Consider the following 20,650-nt stretch of genomic DNA (forward strand, 5'->3'; position numbering starts at 1 on the left):
GAAAGGAAGAAAGCAGAGGAAAAGGGAATTCCCTACTTTTGTGTATGAACCTTCATGAGTCTCAGACTAATCTCAAAACTATGCATATGCTGGATAGGCAGAAAATAGCATATCAAAAGTTTACGGAACTAACCAGATTTGAACAACCACCTACAAAAGGTCTACAGAGCTCATAGTCTGAACCTGTAGACTGATTGCCTATTAAATAAAAACATTAACATATTAGCTCAAAATAGGTTATGAAAAGTTAGGCCAAACTATGAAATCTTTGAAAAGGAAATGGAAGTGAGATGAGTCAGGGAGAATTTGGAGCCAACTAGACTATAACTTGAATATGTTCTAAATATTGTCTACCTGAGCCTAGCATACCTCCTTTGGGAAGTGAGGTTTAGTATTCTTAGGCCTTTCCTGTCTTGGACTTGTGAACTTAATGTTGCCACCTACCCATCTTGTTAGAAACAGCGATTAATACTTTCCCTGGCCTAATATTTTTAGAGACAAACTTTTAAAAAAGACTTTCTTAGAGATGTCTCTAAATTATTTCTGGCTTTTAATTTCAGAAACTACATCAAGCAGCTTGCTTGATTCAAGCATATTGGAAGGGTTTTCAGACTAGAAAGAGATTAAAGAAGCTTCCATCTGCTGTGATTGCTTTACAAAGGAGTTTCAGGTAAAAAAAAAACAGAAAATTTTATGAGGGGTATTATAGTCTGAATCTTACTAGAGTACAGTTGAATTGAAACTTAGGTGATTGTTTTTTTTCAATTTTCTAACATGTTTCCTTTTTTTTAGTTTTCATTCTTGTTCCATATGTTTCTAAGTACCAACACTCCAGTAACGAAATGTGCTTTCAAAACAAAGCATATAAGTCAGGAATCTCATGTGTCAAATACATAATCTTATCTACTTAAGATTTTATGTGGACCAACCCTACAGAGGGAGCCAGTGATAATTATATTATTGAACCCTCAAAACCAACAGCTGTCATAATTGTTTATATATGATTATGATGAAAGCATGTATGAGTATATAAAGATTAAAGTATGTTAACCTGATTTTCCTGAGCAAATATGGCATGGATGGGTATGATCATTGAGATAGCACATAGTATCTGGGCATGGTCATGCCTGTAATCCTAGAACTCTGGGAGGCTGAGATGGAGGATTGCTTGAGCCCAAGTGTTTGAGACCAGCCTGAGCAAGAGCAAGACCCCGTCTCTACTCAAAATAGAAATTTAGCTAAGCATTATAATGCACACTTTAGTCCCAGCTACTCAGGAGGCTGAGGCAGGAGGATCACTTGAGCCCAGGAGTTTGAGGTTGCAGTGAGCTACAATAATGTCACTGCACTTTACCCAGGATGACAGAGCAAGAGTCTGTCTCAAAAAAAAAAAAAAAAAGGAGAACATAGTTTTTTATTACCTCTATTTCAAGTGGATGGAAAATAAAATACTGAAGACATGGTCCACTTTCTGATATGACTGACCCATCCAGAGTCTTAGAACTGACAGAAAGAACAACAAAAAAAATGACTTAGCTTCAGGCCAGGCGCAGTGGCTCACGCCTGTAATCCTAGCACTCTGGGAGGCCGAGGCAGGTGGATCGCTCAAGGTCAGGAGTTCGAGACCAGCCTGAGCAAGAGCGAGACCCCATCTCTACTAAAAAATGGAAAAAAATTATCTGGCCAACTAAAATATATATATATAAAAAAAAAAAATTAGCCGGGCGTGGTGGCACATGCCTGTAGTCCCAGCTACTCGGGAGGCTGAGGCAGTAGGATTGCTTAAGCCCAGGAGTGTGAGGTTGCTATGAGCTAGGCTGGAGCCACGGCACTCACTCTAGCCAGGGCAACAAAGTGACACTCTGCCTCAAAAAAAAAAAAAAAAAAAAATGACTTAGCTTCTAAGTTGTTTTGATAAAGTAGAGCCATCTCAGAGATAATTTTTCATTCAGTTTAACTTAAAGCCAAGTTTTAGTTCACTAAAATGAAACTGTCATTTTACAGAAGTCAATTTTTTAAAGAAAACTGAAACTATTCTTTTAATAACTGCAGCTGTGTTTCTCAGTTATAAAAGCATTTTAAAATAGCTCTGGGGTTCAAAATATTAATACTGTGTTGTCACAGGGTTGAAGAAAGACAGTGAAGTCACTCTGGCTAACTGTGTCCCTTAATGGATTTTCTATTCATTGATGAAATTTTTCTTTAGGGAAGACTTAAAGATAGATTATAAATATTATTGGGCATGAATATTATTGGTAGCAAAGTAAAGTATTAATTTTTTAAACAGTATCAAGTGCCTAGTATATGTCAGGGGATGGATTGAGTTTGTATCGCACTTTAGCAACTTAACTAAGTGACCTTGGACAAGTTTCCCACCTCTTAGACTCAAACTTCCAATCTGTAAAATGGGAATAATAGTTTACATACCACAAAATATTGAGATGACAAAGTTTTTTAGCATATTGCCTGGCACTTAGAAAATGGTAGGAGGAAAGAAATATAAATGGAACATTTTCTGCCCTTAGAAATTTATAGATCTAGCCAGACAAGCAGATGTATTAAATAAATAGTACTCATGAGAGGCAAGGCATGTATTATCCATCTAGCATTGTTCTTAGTTTTTTGGCTATCCTACAAGCTGTTTCTTAAAAAAAAATTTTTTTTAAGCATTTCTGTGGTAAATTGGGGAAATACCGAGTACTTTTTGAGTCACAATATACATTCTTCTGTTCAAAAGAGTCTGAGGTGTTCTTGATATTGGCCTCTGTGGTAAACTCTGTTAGAGTAGTTATTACTTTTGGATTTTACCTGCTGTCATCCTCAGCTATCTAGCCTCTTAACATTTAAAGATACCCCATGCCATGGATTCAGACCTTTAAGGTTTAGTTGCCGGATTTGCCCATTTACTTTATCTTTCAGAATTAAAATATTTATTTAAAAGTATCCCAAAATTATATATTTTGTCCACTTAGAATTATACCTATGGAATCTAATTAATATTCCACTATTTTAAAATAGAAATTCCATTATTATCTTTATGAAACAAAACCAGACTAGTTATAAATATTTCCATTAAAAAAGATAAGCTGTGAAGCTAAAATGATTTAAATCTCACATTATGTGTTTGTTTCCTTTCCAATATTTTGAGTTTGAGCTTCTAGAGCACATTAAACTACAGTTTTAACTTTTGGGTTCTATTTAATTTTTTAACCTCAAGTTTGTTCCAGGCTTCAGCATCTTTCCTCTACTGTCAGTTGCACAGTTTATGCAAATGTATCTTGCTTCCTTTGTAGCTGGGCTTTCTGCAAAGATTATTTCTGTCTCTTTGTGGTCAGGTCATTATCTCAGAGTAATTTCCCCCTCCCATGCTTTTTGGGAGAGGGACTGCCCACAAGTCACATTTATGGGTCCAGACTGATCAATGTTCTTTAGATTTAGCAAGAGGCACTCTTTTATAGTCACACCCTTCTTAAGGCTCTTTCTTTTTTATTTAATCATTTATCTTGATCAGAAACTTTATTTTCTATTAAGCACTTATATAAATTGAGAATGTGATATCCAATCAGTCATTTCCTTCTCAGAAGTGCAATACATATGCCAGATGGTCAAATGCCTACTACTTCTTACAAAGAAACCAGTTGGATGAATAATCTTTAATTTTTGAGTGATTATAGAAACTCTTAACAAAATAACTAACCTATTACTAAGTTGCGGAAATAATGTTCAAAATCACATCAGTCCCTAATAAATGTTTTCAAACTTGAAATTAAAGCATATAAATCCAAGAAGCACACATTATTTATAACTTACAATCATTATTTCAATCACTGAACCTCTCTATAGCCTCTACTTTCTTTCTGGTTCATATTTTACTTCTACCTTCATGCTCCATAGTCTTTACATTTTGCCATATTTCATAGCCTGTATGCCTAAATTGTTTCCCACACCCAAATTTATGACAGATTAAGTGTTCTACCAATGCAATTTTAATGATTACCATGTTTCTCATACTAATAGTCTAAAATATTGATAATGCAGTATTAGATGTTATAATCAATAACCAATTAGAAGTTAGAAACAGAGATTGAGTTTTTAAAATAAGTTTGATAGGAGACACTGCTTAGAGCCTGTTCTTTTTCATATTCCATAAGTGGTAAAGGGCAAAACATTATTCTTTACATGCTATACAACCCAGAAGTTTTTGGAGTGGGAGTTCTTTAGGACAGGCAAGTTACTACTATTTGGAAAGGGAGAGGCCCTTAACTACTTAATTGTCAACTTTCAGGAAAAGCAAGAAACACTTAGAAACTATTCAACTAGCTCTACATCCTCTTTAGAACCCCATCTCCTTTTGGCACACATCTACACTTTTGAGGTCTTTTCTACCTTTGATAATAGAGATAAGAAAAGAATTTCAAAACAAATAAACCCTCAACTTTGACCGAAGAGGAGAACAAAGAAAACTTAAATTATGATTGATGGAAGTTAAGAAATTGTGGGAAAACAAACAATCACACACGTACAAAATTTGATCAAAATAATTTTGTCAGTCTTCCTTCTCTGAACAGTTTCTTTTTAAAGTTGTCTTACGCTTAATTGGTTTTGCTTTTTCAAAGAAAAGTGAGTAGAAAATCATAGTAACCCTCTGTAACTATACCATTATGAAATCTGGCTATTAAAAGTACAAAGCTACAGCTAAGGGACCACATTTTTTGGCAGTTTAATTCTAGTAAAAGGATCTAAGAGAAAGCATACTTGCAAATTAAGTCTATAGAGGTAAAATAGTGTATTTTGCTTCTCTTTTCTTTTTATCCTTCTTGTTTTCTCTTTCTATGGGTATCTGAAGGCATTTTGAGTATATGTACTATAAAGTAATAATTATGGTCTCCTTATATAATGATACAGGAAGCAACAAAAACTGGGTAGGAGTGGCTATGGGAGAAATGTTGGTGAATAAAAGCAGATAATACAGAAATGATAATTAAAATGTAGCCACATAAAAATTTTCATAGCCAGTTGTAAAAATAATGTTTATTAGTCAATAATTGAGAAAAGGTAAACATAAGAAGAAAATAAAAATCAGCCATAATCATTCTATGCAGTAAAAATTGCTGTTGAAATTTTAATGTTTTTTAATCATTTATTTCCGTATGTAAGTAAATATAAACTTTTTTAACACAATTTGGATCTCATTCTTCTTTATCTTGATTTTATTTTCACCTGACATTAGACTGTGAGTATGTTTTCATGTCACTAAATATTCTTTGAACATTTTATTTTTTCATAGTTCATAGAATCCCATCAGGTAAGTGAACCATTATTTATTTATCCAACTCCCTATTGTGGGACATACAGTTTTTTTTCAACTTGTTACTGTTGTAATACTGTGGAGAACATCCTTGAACATAAATCTTTACATACATATCTGATTATTTCATTAAGAAAATTATTTGAAATGGAATTAATTGGTCAACATTTTTAAAACTTTTGATGTACATATTTCAAATATTTTTCCAGACTTCCGATGCATACATCCAAATATTTCTCTAGAAGAGTTGTAGAGCAGTAGCACATGACAATTTATTTCATAATAACACTAGGAATTATCTTAAAATTTTTTTTCTCCAACCTGGGCAACATAGCAAGACCCCATCTCTACAAAAACTAAAAGAAGTTGCTAGGCATGGTGGTGTATGTCCTTAGTCCCAGCTACTCTGGGGGCTGAGGTAGGAGGATCGCTTCAGCCCAAGAGTACGAGGCTATAGAGAGCTATGATCATGCTACTGTACTCCAGCCTGGGTGACAGAGTGAGACCCTGTCTCAAAAGAAAAAAAAGATTCTGTCTGTATTTATTTTATTTTACTAGTGAGATCAAACATTTTTTCCACATATTTCTTGAATGGATATATGATTTATGAAAATTGTGTATAAGGCACTTACTGTTTCCATCACAGATCTAAACGAACAAAGATATTGCTGAAGATAAATAGGCAGAAGGAAGAAGAGGACCTCAGATTACAATTACAGCTTCAAAGACAGAGAGCCATGAGACTTTCCCGAGAATTACGGCTAAGTATGCTTGAAATAGTTCATCCAGGTAGGTGGCAGTATCAACTTCATAAATATGACAATGTATAGAGTATCTTTTAACAAACCAAATTTTTTTAGCCACCTGATGATTTCTTTTTTTTTTTTTTTTTTTGGACCTTTGCCCTTTTTCTCTGTTTTCCAAATAAAGCTTATTAAATCTCTTGAGTTAAAAAAAGTTACTGTTTTTTTCTGTTTCAGACCTATTGATGATGAGCAATCTCCCCTCCAGTTTTTCTTTTCTTACCTTTTAGATAAATTAATGAAACATGAAAATTTATGTATAAAGATAGCTGTCAGAGACACAAAGTAAGGAGTTAGAGTATTGCTGTATTCTGCCATTAGAACTTTACTCATCCCCTAGTACTAACCTTGTGACATCTTACCTCCTTTGACAGACTAAACTGAAGTTAATAAAGTATGATATGGGAGGTCTGAGAATTTTCAAGATTCTTTTCTCATTCTTTTACTTCCCCTCCTACTATTTATTCCCAGGGTCCTTTACTAGCTCCTTGTTTCTCTTCCTTTCCCTTAAATATAGATATTTCCGAGGGTCCCATCCTCACCCCATAATTCTCATGTTGCTCTTCCTGAGGTATCTATCCTATTCATAACTATAGCTTCAACTATCAGCTGAGTGCTAAGTAGTCTCAAATCTGATCTCCATCCTCACCTCCTCTCCTAAGCTCTAGGGCACCACTGCCCAATAGCACTTTTTACAAAAATGAAATGTTTTATATCTGTACCATCCAATATGAAAGACAATGGCTACAGGTGGCTATTGAGTATTTGAAATGTGGTTAGTGTACTCAAAGACCTGAATTTTAATTTTACTTTTATTTAAGTAGCCACTTATAGCTAGTGCCTACTATGTTAGACAGCACAACTCTGTAGCCAGCTGCCTACTGGATAGCTTTATTTAAATATCCACAGGTATCCCAAAAACTAAAGTCATTATCTTACCCCCTAGATTTCCTCTTCCTTTATTCCCCATCTCAGGTAATGACATCAACAGTCTCCTCAGTTTCCTATTTGAGACATCCTAGAGTTCTTTCCCCCTGAGCCCCACATCCAGTTAATCATTAAATCCATCAGTTTTTTTAATACTGAAGTATACCCCCCCTTTTTTTTCACTGCAACTACCTTCTACTGCCTTAGTCTATCACTTATCTATTCTGAACCCTTGGCTATGTGCTGACAAACTCCAAGAAGGTAAAAAGAAAGTCATCTGTATAACTGACTGACTTAAGAAAAATTTGAAAGCACATAGAGTAAAGTAGATAACACATACACACATTTTGCCCTTTCCCTCTGTTGGTACTGGGTGCTTCTTAATCACATACTTATTATTTTTCCAAAATGTCCCTGCTGTTATATTTTCAGCTATTTGCTCATTACTCTGCTACAAAAATGTTATGAGTCTTTTCTCTAAAGAAGCTGCATAATCTGGGAAAGCTTTTATTTCTAAAATCTTAGAACCATTATAAAATAATAGAATTGGAAAAATTAGTGAATAATATTGAGAAAATAAAAAGACAAGATTATTATTATTACCATTGTCCTGATTCCAGAATTGGAGGAAGCATGGCGGTGAGTATGTTGTGATAGTGTCTGTCATCTCTTTAGGTCAGGTGGAGAAACACAATCGGGAAATAGAAGAGAAATCAGCATTGATTATCCAGAAACATTGGAGAGGGTACAGGGAAAGGAAAAATTTTCACCAACAGAGACCATCTCTCTTGGAGTATAAAGCAGCTGTCACACTTCAAAGAGCAGTGAGTCTGATGTAGTAAAAAGAGGCAAAAACATGGGTTCAAAACTGACTTTACTAACTACCTGCTATAAAGCCTTAGTCAAGTCACTTAGCTTTCCTGAGCCTTAGTTTCTTCCTTTATAAAATAAAACCTTACCTCTGGCCAGGCACTGCCATAGAACCTTGTACATTGTTTACCAAACTGTAATGTTGTTATTATTAACTATTTTTTCTTTCTTTACTTGGGCTGCAACTTCCTCAAGAATAAAGAACTAAGTCTTATTTATTGTTGTCAGCTCTCAGCATGTGCTTGATAGGAATGGATGTTTACCCTACCTTTTTTACTCAGTTGTTATGTGGATCAAATGATCAAGTTTATGGGAATGTATTTTGTAAATTACAAAGTCCTATGCAAGTTCAGCTTGTCATATTTGACTTTTTTTAATGTATAGATGAAGTATTAGGTATAATTAGATCATTATAACTTTGGAATTGTGGAATGGTGTTCTTAAATGATAATTTTCCTGGGATTTATCTGGAGCATGGTATTATTTTATTGCCTTTGAAAAGGATAGCGCAAGGCTGTTTTTTTTTTTTAATTTAATGACTAGTTTTTATAATATCCAGTTATTCTCTTATATGTGGTTAGCTTTCATATTAGGATTTCAGGCCCTGTAGCATTTAACTTAATCCCTTATTATTGAAATTTTAGGTCAATTTAAATTTTTCATGGTGATAGATTTTGAACAGTCTCTGTTACTAACTTTTTACGAAGATTTTTTTTTTAATCATCCAAAAAACACAGTAGAATAGATATGAGGGAAATAGGAAAGAATGTCTGCCTCTTCCTTCTCCAGGCTCATCTGGGGATCTCAGGATGTATCTACAACAAACCAGTCTTGCACCTTCACTGAATCACACACACTCCTGATATTATCCTCTGCTAAACAAGGCCATCTAGGAATTAACCCATTGACATTGTGGTTGAAAATACTTCCTTTGGAGGAACCTTTGTCTCCTTCCTAATATAATACTTTTACCTCATGGCTACCTCCTTTTTAGTCTTCCCTGCCATAAAATTAACTGGGCCCTTATTTAAGTTAACTTGCTACCTTGCCTGATTTAGATGAATTCAATACTTTGTAAAGGGGTCCTCTACAATAAAACGAGATACCCCACTTTGTCTACTATTCCTTAGAGAGAGAAGTAGGGATCATAATAGGAGAGTGTCTGAGGGCTATAAAGGCAAAGTTGTTTTGGCTTTTATACTTTCCACTGGCACAAGAAGAAAAAGATTAGTCGCATTTGCCTCAGGTCTGCTATATCCAAAAAGGGAATATGAGTCTCTGTTTAAGTAAGAGCAAAGAGAGATGAATCAAGGTCATGTTTATGGTCTTTGCATCTCATTACTAAAAATAACAGTGAGATCAAAGCAGAGTTAGCCAAAATGGAAAACGAAATAAAATTATTACTTTCAAAAAGGTAAAAGAGAAAGAAAAATGGGAAAGTACACAGAGGGAAGAAAATGAAAGTAGTAGAGAAAATTAGAATAGGGCAGTGGTCAGTAAAGGACACATTTTGCCATGTTTTTAAAGCATCCTTTTCTAACACACACTGTGGACCTACACTATTACAGTATACAGTATATTACAGTATACCGTAGTCATTAAGCACATGTGGCTATGGAGTACTTGACATATAGCTAGTCCAAATTGAAATGCGCTATAAGCATAAAGTACCCACCAGATTTTGAAAATGTATTAAAAAAGGAGTGTAAAGTATCTCATTAATATTTTTTATCTTGATTACCTGGTAAAACACTAATATTTTGTGTATATTGAGCTAGAATGTGTTTTACATAACTCATGCAAAATATTTCACTTACTTTTTATTTTTTTAACATAGCTACTAGAAAATTTAAAATTACCTATGTAATTTGCATTATATTTCTGTTAACACTGCAATTGATGTTGGTAAGAAAGAAAGGGAAATAATTCATCAGCTTCACTGAAAGTAATAGAAAGGAATAGGAATATTTTTCAATGAACATGTCCCATACTGGTTATTAGTGTTCTTGGCAGGAAAAGAAAGGCCAGAACTGTTCTCTACCTTCTTTTCCTCCCTTACTTTATGTAAAAGCAGAAACATTGTTTCTCCAGTAGCTAAAAATTGAGAAAACCCTATGTAAACTTGCCAAAAAAGAAGCAAAATAGAAAAATCAAGGAAAGAAAAGAATAAAAGGAAAGGAGAGGGTCTCTCAACAGGAGGATGTAAGCATAGTTGAAGGCTTGAGTACCATACTAAAAACGGGCATTAGGGTAATTTTCTAAACAGCTTTTTAGGGCCACCCTTAAATATCAGCTCAAAGATAAGTATCACTGAACATCTGAGGAAAGCCAAAGCCAAAACAAACAGAATAAAACTACTTGATAGAAATAGAAACATAGCAGGTATAAGAAAAAGAAATTTTGTCTCCTTAGATGAGAGAAAATAATACATGAAACAAAAGGGACAAAATAGAATGAAATTTGACAGAAAAACTGAAAGATATAATAAAAAGGTTGGGGAAAAAAGTTAAGGAAATCTCATAGAAAGCAAGGCAAAAAGAAAAGATTGCCAGTCCAGGAGGTCAAATGTCCAAACATTTGAAATCAAGAGCAGGAAAAACAGAGGAGATGAAATCAAATAATTCAAGATTTCCCAGAACTGAATGTTATTAATTTTAGATTAAAAGGACCAACTTAAATGTCTAATACAATGACAGAAACATACTCACATTTATTTCACAATATTGTGAAATACACTGGGAACAAAAGACTTCTCCACCAGAACATTGGAAGCTAAAAAGTATTGAAGTAAGACTATCACATGTTTGAGAGAAAATGATTTCTAACTAAAATTCTACACACAACTAAACAATCAATTAAAGGTAAGGGTAGACTAACACATTTTTAGGCATCTAAAACAAGCGTAACCCAAGAAAGAAGACAACGTGGAATCCAGGAAACACAAGGAAAAGATGAAAAGCAGTTACCAAGATGATGGTGAATGGAGACCACAGCATGAAAGCTGTGCCCCAGGTATAGAGAGTGGTCAATCCAGATTGCAGCAGGTCAGGAAGTTCCAGAAAATGTGTGTCCAAGAAAATGAATTCGATAGAATGCCCAATGTGTTGATAATTAGGGCGAGAGTTTGTAAAACATAATCAGTAATAAGTATCTAGAAAACTAAGTGTAGGAAAAAAAGAGAAGTATTAATCCCAGAGAAAATAAAAAATGTACAGGGAAGGAAAAGTGATCATAGTATACTATATTGTTCAAAAGTGAATAGCCTTTACGTAGTCATAATTATGTAAACACTGAACATTGATTTAACTAAGAACCACAGAAGGTATGTGGGAGTATAAGCAGTGAACAAGAAAATTCTTATCTTTGATTTAACTAAAAACCACAGAAGGTATGTGGGAGTGTAAACAGTGAACAAGAAAATTCTTATCTTCCGTATAAGAAGATTGATAGATAATACCTATATCTGAAAAAAAATCACAATAAATAGTAGGTGGAGCTAAATATAAAAAGAAAAACCTGAAAGAGTTAAAAGTTGTTGCCTTTGGGGTTGGGGAGCAGGGTAAGTAGGTAGAGCACTATAGTTGTGTTGGAAATAATTCTTATAAAATTGACACTTTAAATAGTAGAATTACATCAGCAAATTTTTTCTGGAAAGGGATAGATAGTAAAATATTAGGCTTTGCGGATCATGTAGTCTCTTGAAACTATTCAGTTATACCACAAAGACAATAGTAAAAAATGAACATGACTGTGCCAATTAAATGTTATTTATAGATACCAAATTTTGAATTTCATATAATTTTGTCACTATCCTTTTCCTTTTGAATTTTCTAACTATATAAAATGTATAACAAAACAAAAGCCACTTTTGATCTCAAGCCATACAAAAGCAGGCAGCAGCCTGAATTTGGCCTGTGGGCCATGATTTGGCAACCCCTGTTTTAAACAATGTAAATATGTAACTTTGATGAAAATAAAAACTACAAAGGAGGAAAAAGAATGAAAAAATTGGGAGAAATAATTTCAAATTTTTCCCAAATCATGCCTGCTAAAAGATTTCTTATTTTTACCAGGAGTCCATTCTGAAGGACATGAGGAAAGAACATTCAGAAAGTGCTTTTGTCATAGCCCCATACTTTATAATTTTGTAATATTTTATCATTTATCAAGATTTTCCTTATATACTATCTCATTGATATTTATAGTCCTATAGGCTACATAAAATTAAGGTCCCTGTTTTCTATAGACATAGAACCTGTGCTATAGAGATCAAGTGACTTGCCCACAATGATAAGGGACTAGAATTGAGACTACAGCTCAATGCTTATTTCCTTTTATTTCCCCTCTTCATTGCTTACTGTACAAATAATCTGTGAATGTGTCCTACAAAAAATTAAAGCTCTACAGAAGAATACATAGTTAAAAAAAATCACTTACCTCCCTCACCCTGTCACAATCGCATCCCTCTCCTCATTCACACTCAGAATTAACTACTGTTGCAATGTTGTCACTACCATATGTTGTTGGGAGGAAATAGTTCTATTAGGGGAGAAAAATCACAGACCTCCTGTTTTTTCCCTCCAGGCTCTTAAATTCCTAGCAAAGTGTCGTAAGAAAAAGAAACTGTTTGCTCCTTGGCAAGGACTCCAAGAACTCACTGATGCACGCCGAGTTGAACTGAAGCACCAAGTGGATGACTATCTCAAAAGACATCCAGTATGTAGGCCTCTGTGCCATAATATCAGTGTTACATTATTCCACTGCATGATATTTACCAACAAAGCAGTATCTCATATATATGTACGTTTATTGTTGGTACAGGGTAGTGGAGTAGCTTTACCATAGATTTAATGGATTCAGAGTCTTTTTATAGTTGCATGTCATAGAGGTACAGTCATTGAAGGGGACTTTGCTTTAAATCAGTTATTTCCCATACCTACAGCAACAAGTCTTAGTTATTGCTTCTTTTGCAATAGTACAGTAAAACTTGGGCTATTTTGAACTTTTCACATCTGTTTTGTTGTGATTGTGGTTGCTTTCCATTTGTATAAGTTCAAAAAAAACCCCATGCAAATGGAAAGCAGAGTACAAATATTATAATTGCTGAGCATGTATTTGGTAACCACCAGAGCAGAGCAATGGTAAAACTGAATTAGATAGCAAGGGTCAATCCAAAAGATATAAATTAGGCCTCCTACTTTCTCCTACTACTAATCTGAATTTAGGAACCCATACACTAAAGTGAGTCTGTGGAGAAAGAAAGGAGGGAAAGACAACCCTTGTGTCTCAGACCCTTTGTGATTATCACATAGAAGTAGACAGTAAAAAATGTTCTGACATCTGTTTCCAGCCAAGATGGAGTGACAGGAACTGGACTTACTTTGTACCTAAAACAACCAGAAAAACAAACAAACAAAAAAAGATAAAATATATGAAACAATGGTTTTCAACACCCTGAACATCAAATAATACAAAACAATAATATCTGAGAGAGAACAAAGTGAGCCCTATAATTGCCCCAGCTTACTGCCTTGAAAGAGTTTCTAGGCTATAGCCCAAGGAAGAGGAACAGCAGAGGAGCTTTTGGAATCCCTTAGTTATCTCAACTGAGAGTTGGAATTAAGAGTCTGAGGAGACCAAGGCAGCTAGACTTCATGGGACAAGAGTACCAGGGTGAAGAGTACTGCAAAGAGGGAGAACCCCTTGAATATTCTTCAAAATACTGATCAGCATGTGCATGTTAGGAAACTACCCAAGGCCAAGGAAATAGTCGTCTGAAAAGATAAAATGGAAGAGTGCCAGGAACTTACACAGGTCCAGGAATAGTGCTTGTTCCCATCAAATACACTGGAGAAACTTATAATTCATAGGGTATTGGGATGAGTACTGAGGAAGATCTTTCCTTAATAGTGGAATATAATTAGCCTATACTGCTCCATTCTGCCGAACAAATCATAAAATCAAGAGCCAAAAAGATCAAAATGTTTTCATGTAATTTAACAGCATCCTAGAAAAAGGCTCAAGATTTTTAGAAATACCAAAATATCTAGCACCCAACAAGATAAAAGTTATAGTATCTTGCAGGCAATCAAAGGTTAACAGGCATGCATAGAGGCAGGAAAACATTACTAGTAATGAGGATACTCAATCAAACCAACCCAGCAATTTATACAGATGTTAATATTAGCAGAGAAGGGTATTAAAACAGTTATTTTAACTGTATTTCAAAAAGTAGAAATGTGGAAAATAAAAAATCCTAAATCAAACCTCTAGGGATGAAAACTTTAAAATGTGATATGAAAAATATACTGGATCAAATTAGTAGCAGATTAGACATTGCTGGATAAAAGGTCAATAAAGTTGAAGTCAGAGTAGTAGATACCATACAAAATAAGTCACAGATGGCAGGGGGAAAGGAAAAAAAAATTGAAAAGAACATTACTGAGCCATGGGACTTAAGTAGCCCAATAAATGGATAATTGGAGTCTCTGAAGGAGATGTGGAAGAAAAATAATGACCAAAAACTCTCTAAACTGCAAAGATGTAGAATAAACCCAAGTGCCCATCAATTCATGAGTGGATTAACAAAATGTGGTATATATATACCATGGAATACTACTCAACCATAAAAAAGGATGAATTAATGCCTTTTGCAATAATTTGGATGGAACTAGAGACCATTATCCTAAGTGAAGTATCTAAAGAATGGAAAAACAAACACCATATGTACTCACTATTAAATTGGAATTAACCAATGAGCACACATGTGCACAGAGGGAAGTAAAACTCAGTGGAAATCAAGCAGAGGGGAGGAGGAAAAGGGGATGGGTGAAAACCTACCTAACAGGTACAACAAACACTATCTTGATGATGGGAACATTTATAGCCATGACTCAGGCATTACAAAAGTGATCCACGTAACCAAAAACATTTAAGTGATCCACGTAACGAAAAACATTTGTACCCCTATAATATTTTGAAATATATATATATGAAAACAAACAAAAAAAAACTTTATAAACTTAAAACGATAACCCTCACCCAAGCCCAGTGAAGACACAGGCACATGGAAAAACTATGCCAAGGAATATCATAATCAAAATTTTCAGACCAGTGATACAGTGAAAATCTTAAAAACAAAAAATAAAAATGTATCATATAAGGACAAAGATAAAAATGACATATTTCTCAGTAGGAACAATGCAAGCAAGAAGACATCTTGCTTTTAAAAGTACTGAAAGGAGAAAAAAAAATTGTTAACCTAGAATTCTATACTTGGCAAAAATGTCATTAAAAAAACAAAGGCAGAATAAAGACTTTTTCAGAGGTACAAAAGCTGAAAGACTTGATCACCAGCATACAAACACTACCAAAAATGTTGAATCCTTTTTAAGTTGTAAAGGATTTAACACTTCTGTTAAAAATGAAAAGAGAAAATCTGGCTGTACATAGCTTAAAAGCACTGGAAATGGTAACTACAGCCATGTGCCACATAATGACCTTTCAGTTAATGTTGGACCACATATTCAACAGTGGTCCCATAAGATTATAAAACCTTATTTTTACTGTACCTTTTGTATGTTTAGATAAACAATACCATTGCATTAGAATTGCCTGCAGTATTTAGTGTAGTCATATGCTGTCTAGGTTTGTAGCATAGGAACAATAAGCTATACCATATAGCATAGGTATGTAGTAGGCTATACCATCTAGGTTTGTGTAAATACAATAAGTCACATAATGACACATTTCTCAGAAAGTATCTCTGTCGTTAAGCAGTGCATGGCTGTACATGGGTAAATATACAGTAGTCCTTCCTTAACCTCAGGGAATGTATCCCAAGACCCCTACTGGATGCCTGAAACTGTGGGTAGTACCAAACCCTATATGTACTGTGTTTTTCCTATATATATATATACCTATGATAAAGTTTAACTTATAAATTATACTCAGTAAGAGATTAACAATAACTAATAATAAAAAATTATAACAATATACTGTAATAAAAGTTATGTGAATATGTTTTCTTTCTCTCTTTCAAAATATTTTGCTGTACTGTACCACAGGTAACTGAAACCATGGAAAACAAAACCATGGATAAGGAGAGACTGCTGTATAAGACTTTTTCATCATCATTTAAATCTTTATAAAATATAATTGATTCTTGTAACTCGTACCACATAGTAAATATTTTCAGTTTTGCAGGCCATACAGCCTGTATCACAACTATTAATCTCTGCTGTTATAAGACTAAAGCAGCCATAGATAATATGTAAATGAATGGATGTGGCTGTATTACAATAAAACTTTATTTTCAAAAACAGGCAGTTGGTTTTAGTTTGCTGGCCCTGGTTTTAAACAAAAATAATAGTGATATACAGTTTATAACATACTAAAAATGGCAACTTTTTATGTTATTGCTGCAAATGCATGGCAGCCATTATACTCCAGCCTGGCAACAAAGTGAGACCCCTGTCTCTTTAAGAAAAAAAAAAAGACCTTAACTTACTAACAATCTTCTCAAATGCGTGTAGAACATTTACCAGTGTTCTCAAGAAACTAGAAAAGGAGCAATTTAAACTCAAAGTAAGCAGAAGAGAGAAAATAAAGATCAAAGGGAAATCAATAAAATAGAAAACAATAGCAATAGAGAAAAGTTGGCACCAAAACCAGAGACATTACAAGCAAAAAATTTCAGAACAATATTCCTCATGAACATATATTTAAAAATTCTAAACATAATTTTATCAAATTTAATCCAACAATATATTGAAAGGTTAATACATCATAAACAAGTTTAACCTTCAAATATCAATCTGTGTAATTTACCATATTAACAGACTAAGAAAAACCATATTATTATATCAATAGATGCAGAAACATAATTTGACAAAATACAACACCTAGTCCTGACATCACCCCCCAGCAAAAATCTCAAGAAACTAGGAATGGGAGGAAACTTTCTTAACCTGATGAAAGGTATCTATGAAATATACAACTGATATCATATTTAATTGCAAAGACTGAATACTTCTCTCCTAGTATCAGCAACAAGATGTTGTTTAGCACAAAGTTCCATCAGGCTTTTTTTGTAGAAATTTAACTGATTCTAAAATTCATATGCAAATGCAAAGGAACTAGAATAGCTAAAATAACTGCAAAGAAGAACAAAGTTGGAGGGTTAACATTACCTTGTTTCAAGAATTATTAAAGCTACATAATCAAAACAGTGATATTGATATAAAGATACAAAAATAGATCAATGGAGCAGAATCAAATCCATAAATAAACCTACATATATGACCAACTTATTGATAGAAGTGCACAGTTAATGCAGTAGAGAGACTAGAGCAGTTTGATATCTATATGTAAAAAAACTGAATCCATACACAACTTCATATACAAAATTTAACTCAAAATGGATCATAGACCTAAATGCAAAACCTAAAACTATAAAACTTCTAGAAGAAAACATTGGAGAAAAATCATGACCTTGAGTTTGGCAAAGGGTTCTTAAATACAATACCAGAAGCATGATCCAAAAAGGAAAAAATTGATAAATTTATCAAAATTTAAAACTTTTGCTCTTCAGAAGATATTATTAAGAGAATAAAAAGAGAAGCCACAACTTGGGAGAAGATCTTTGCCAAGCATATATTTGAAAAAAAGGTCTTGTGTTGAGCATATAGAGAGAACTCTTGAAAGTCAACAGTAAGAAAATTTATGAACCATTTTTTTTAAATGGACAAAAGATTTGAACAGACACTTCACCCAGAGAAGATAGATAGCAAACACATGAAAAGATACATCATTAGTCATTAAGGGATGTGCAAATTAAAACCACAGTAAGATACTCCACACCTGTTAAAATTTAGAAGTGTGGACATACAAAAGGTTAACAAGCACATGGAAGAATTATGATTGATACACTGTTCATGGGAATTTAAAATAGTACAGCCACTTTGGAAAACAGTTTGGCAGTTTCTTATAAAATCAAGCATACATCTCTCATACGATTCAGCCACTCCTGGGTATTTACCCCAGAGAAAAGGAAATATATGTGCATACAAACACTTGTATTGTTGATACTCTAAACAGCGTGTATAAATCTCAAAATAATTATGCTAAATAAAAGAGGCTAGACAAGGTAGAATATATTCTGTATGATTCCATTTATATAAACTCTAAAAATGCAAACTAATCTATAGTAACAGAAAGTAAATCAGTGGTTGGGAGGGAGGGGGATGAAAGGATGAAAAGGGTGAGAATAAGGATTTACAAAAGGACATAAGGAAACTTGATAGTGATGAATGTTCATTATCCTGATTGTGCTGATGGTTTTATAGATGTATACATATGTCAAAGTGTAGCAAATTGTACCTTTTCAATATTTGTACTTCATTGCATGTCATTTTTGCCTCAATAAAGCTGCATATTTTTTAAAACTTTTTTTTAACCCAAATGCAAAAAAAAAGTTAGGGGTCCTGAGCTTATCAACCTGGCCACGAATAAAATGACCAATGAATCTCTTAGGTTCTGATCAATCATATTAGCAACTCTCCCCTTAGCCCAGAACCAGAACTGAATTAGAGAGAGGGCAGAAGCACAGCTGGAAGTTCTTTCCTGTGAGCAGAAATCAAATGGAGAAAGACAGAAGCATACCTCCTCTCTGGAGCTCTGTAGAGAGGACTATATTGCTTTTAGCAGTTTTAATCATTTACAAATTTAAGCATGAATTTAAGCAACACACACCCCAAGAAATTCTAGTTCAGTAAGTTTTGTGTGACCTCATATATCTATATTTTCATTTATTTATTTTAAATGTGGTAAAATATACAAAATGTAAAAATTACCATTTTAACCATGTTTAAATATACAGTTCAGTGGCATTAAGTACATTCACATTGTTGTGTAACCATCACCACCATCCATCTTCACAACATTTTTCATCTTGTAAAGTTGTATCCATTAAACACTAAATCCCCATTCCCCCTCCACCCAGCTCCTGGCAACCACCATTCTGCTTTCTATCTCTATGAATTTGACTACTCTGAATACCTCATATGAGTGGAATCATACTTATTTTACTTGTCATAATGTCTTCAAAGTTCATGTTTTAACGTGTCAGAATTTTCTTCTTTTAAAGGCTGAATAATATTCCATGGTGTGTGTGTGTGTGTATATATATGTGTGTGTGTGTATATATATACATATTTGCACATTTTTATATATATATATATATATATATGCACACACACATACTATATTTTGTTTATCCATTCATCCTTTGATGGATATTTGGGTTGCTTCTACCTTTTTGCTATTGTGAATAGTGCCACTGTGAACATGGGTTTACAAATGTCTGTTTGTGTTCCTGCTTTCAATTCTTCTGGGGATGTGCCTGGAAATGGAATTGCTAGATCATATGGTAATTCTTATTTTAAATTTTTTGAGGAACTGCCATACTGTTTTCCATAGTAGCTGCACCATTTGACATTTTTACCAATAGGGCACAGGGTTCCAGTTTATCCACATATTCATCAACACTTGTTATTTTCCGGGGTTTTTTTTGATAGTAGCTAATGGATGTGAAGTGGTATCTCTTTGTGGATTGGACTTTCATTTCTCTAATTAGAGATTTTGAGTGTCCTTTCATGTGTTTAATGGCCGTTTGCATGCCATTTTTTGCAGAAATGTCTAATCTAGTCTTTTGTCCATTTTTTAATCTGGTTGTTTTGTTGTTGAGTTTTAGTAGTTCTTGTGTTCTAAATATGAATCTCTTATCAGATATATGATTTGAAAATATTTTATGCCATCCCGTGGGCTGCGTTTTTACTTTGTTGATAGTGTCTTTTCATGCACAAAAATTTCTAATTTCAATGAAGTCCATTTTATCTATTTTTTCTTTTGATTCTTATGCCTTTGGTGTCATATCCAAGAAATCATTTCCAAAACCAATGTCATGATGCTTCCCCTGTGTTTTCGCTTAAGAGATTTTATAGCTTTAGCTCTTATGTTTAGGTCTTTGATCTCTCTTTTTTTTTAATACACTATATAAAATTCTGATGTATACTCCTGTTTTTTTTTTTAAACTGTTGCTTTATCCACACTCTGGTACAACTCTTTAAGATTCTATGGCTGTTTCACTTGAACACTTAGGCCAAAAAGAAAAAAAAAGATTCTATGGCTGAAAAGTAAGGTATTAGCTGGAACAAGTGGAACAGGATCACATCCAAGGTCCAGGAACTGGAATATTTGAGAAGGCTGTGGTGTCAGAATCTTTATCAGCTCCAAAGTTAAGATTATTTTATCCTTGTCCAAACTATTCATTTAAGTTCCCCTTAAATTAGCTGACTAGGCAAAAGAACATGGTCCTTTGGCTGATTTTGTCCTTTGTTTTATGAAACCAGAAGCAGTTCTAACATTATGGCTTAGATAAGTTTGAGAGTGGGGATGGGATAAGAAGGTAGTCTTTCAGATGGGATCCAGAACAAAGGGGCTGGCCATGTTACACCTCTTCCAGGCCAGTGTCATTACCAAACCATTTGTAATTTTCACTGTGATCTCTCAATCTTCTCTCTTCTCCCTTAATACCGTGTTGTCTGAGAAAATGAGGTATGGGAGCATACCAAAAAGAAACTTACCTACCTGTGTTTTTATCTAAAGCTGTTTTTAAAAGACTAATATTTGCACAAAAGTACAAGGTAGAGACATCAGTTATAAGATTCAATTGATAAAATGA

The 20,650-nt window shown here is 33.9% G+C and overlaps 1 protein-coding gene across 2 annotated transcripts in view; it reads left to right on the forward strand.

Moving 5' to 3' along the window:
• IQCB1 (IQ motif containing B1) overlaps positions 1-20,650 on the forward strand; it is a 55,900-nt gene that overhangs the window by 33,568 nt on the left and 1,682 nt on the right. For both annotated transcript variants that reach the window (XM_045540169.1, XM_045540170.1), the window contains exons 9-12: positions 561-670; positions 5,955-6,097; positions 7,714-7,862; positions 12,493-12,624. In XM_045540169.1, the coding sequence (XP_045396125.1) occupies positions 561-670; positions 5,955-6,097; positions 7,714-7,862; positions 12,493-12,624 (534 nt within the window). The remainder of the gene's footprint in view (positions 1-560; positions 671-5,954; positions 6,098-7,713; positions 7,863-12,492; positions 12,625-20,650) is intronic.

Source organism: Lemur catta, chromosome 1, assembly GCF_020740605.2.
Source record: "Lemur catta isolate mLemCat1 chromosome 1, mLemCat1.pri, whole genome shotgun sequence".
Classification (NCBI taxonomy): Eukaryota; Metazoa; Chordata; class Mammalia; order Primates; family Lemuridae; genus Lemur; species Lemur catta.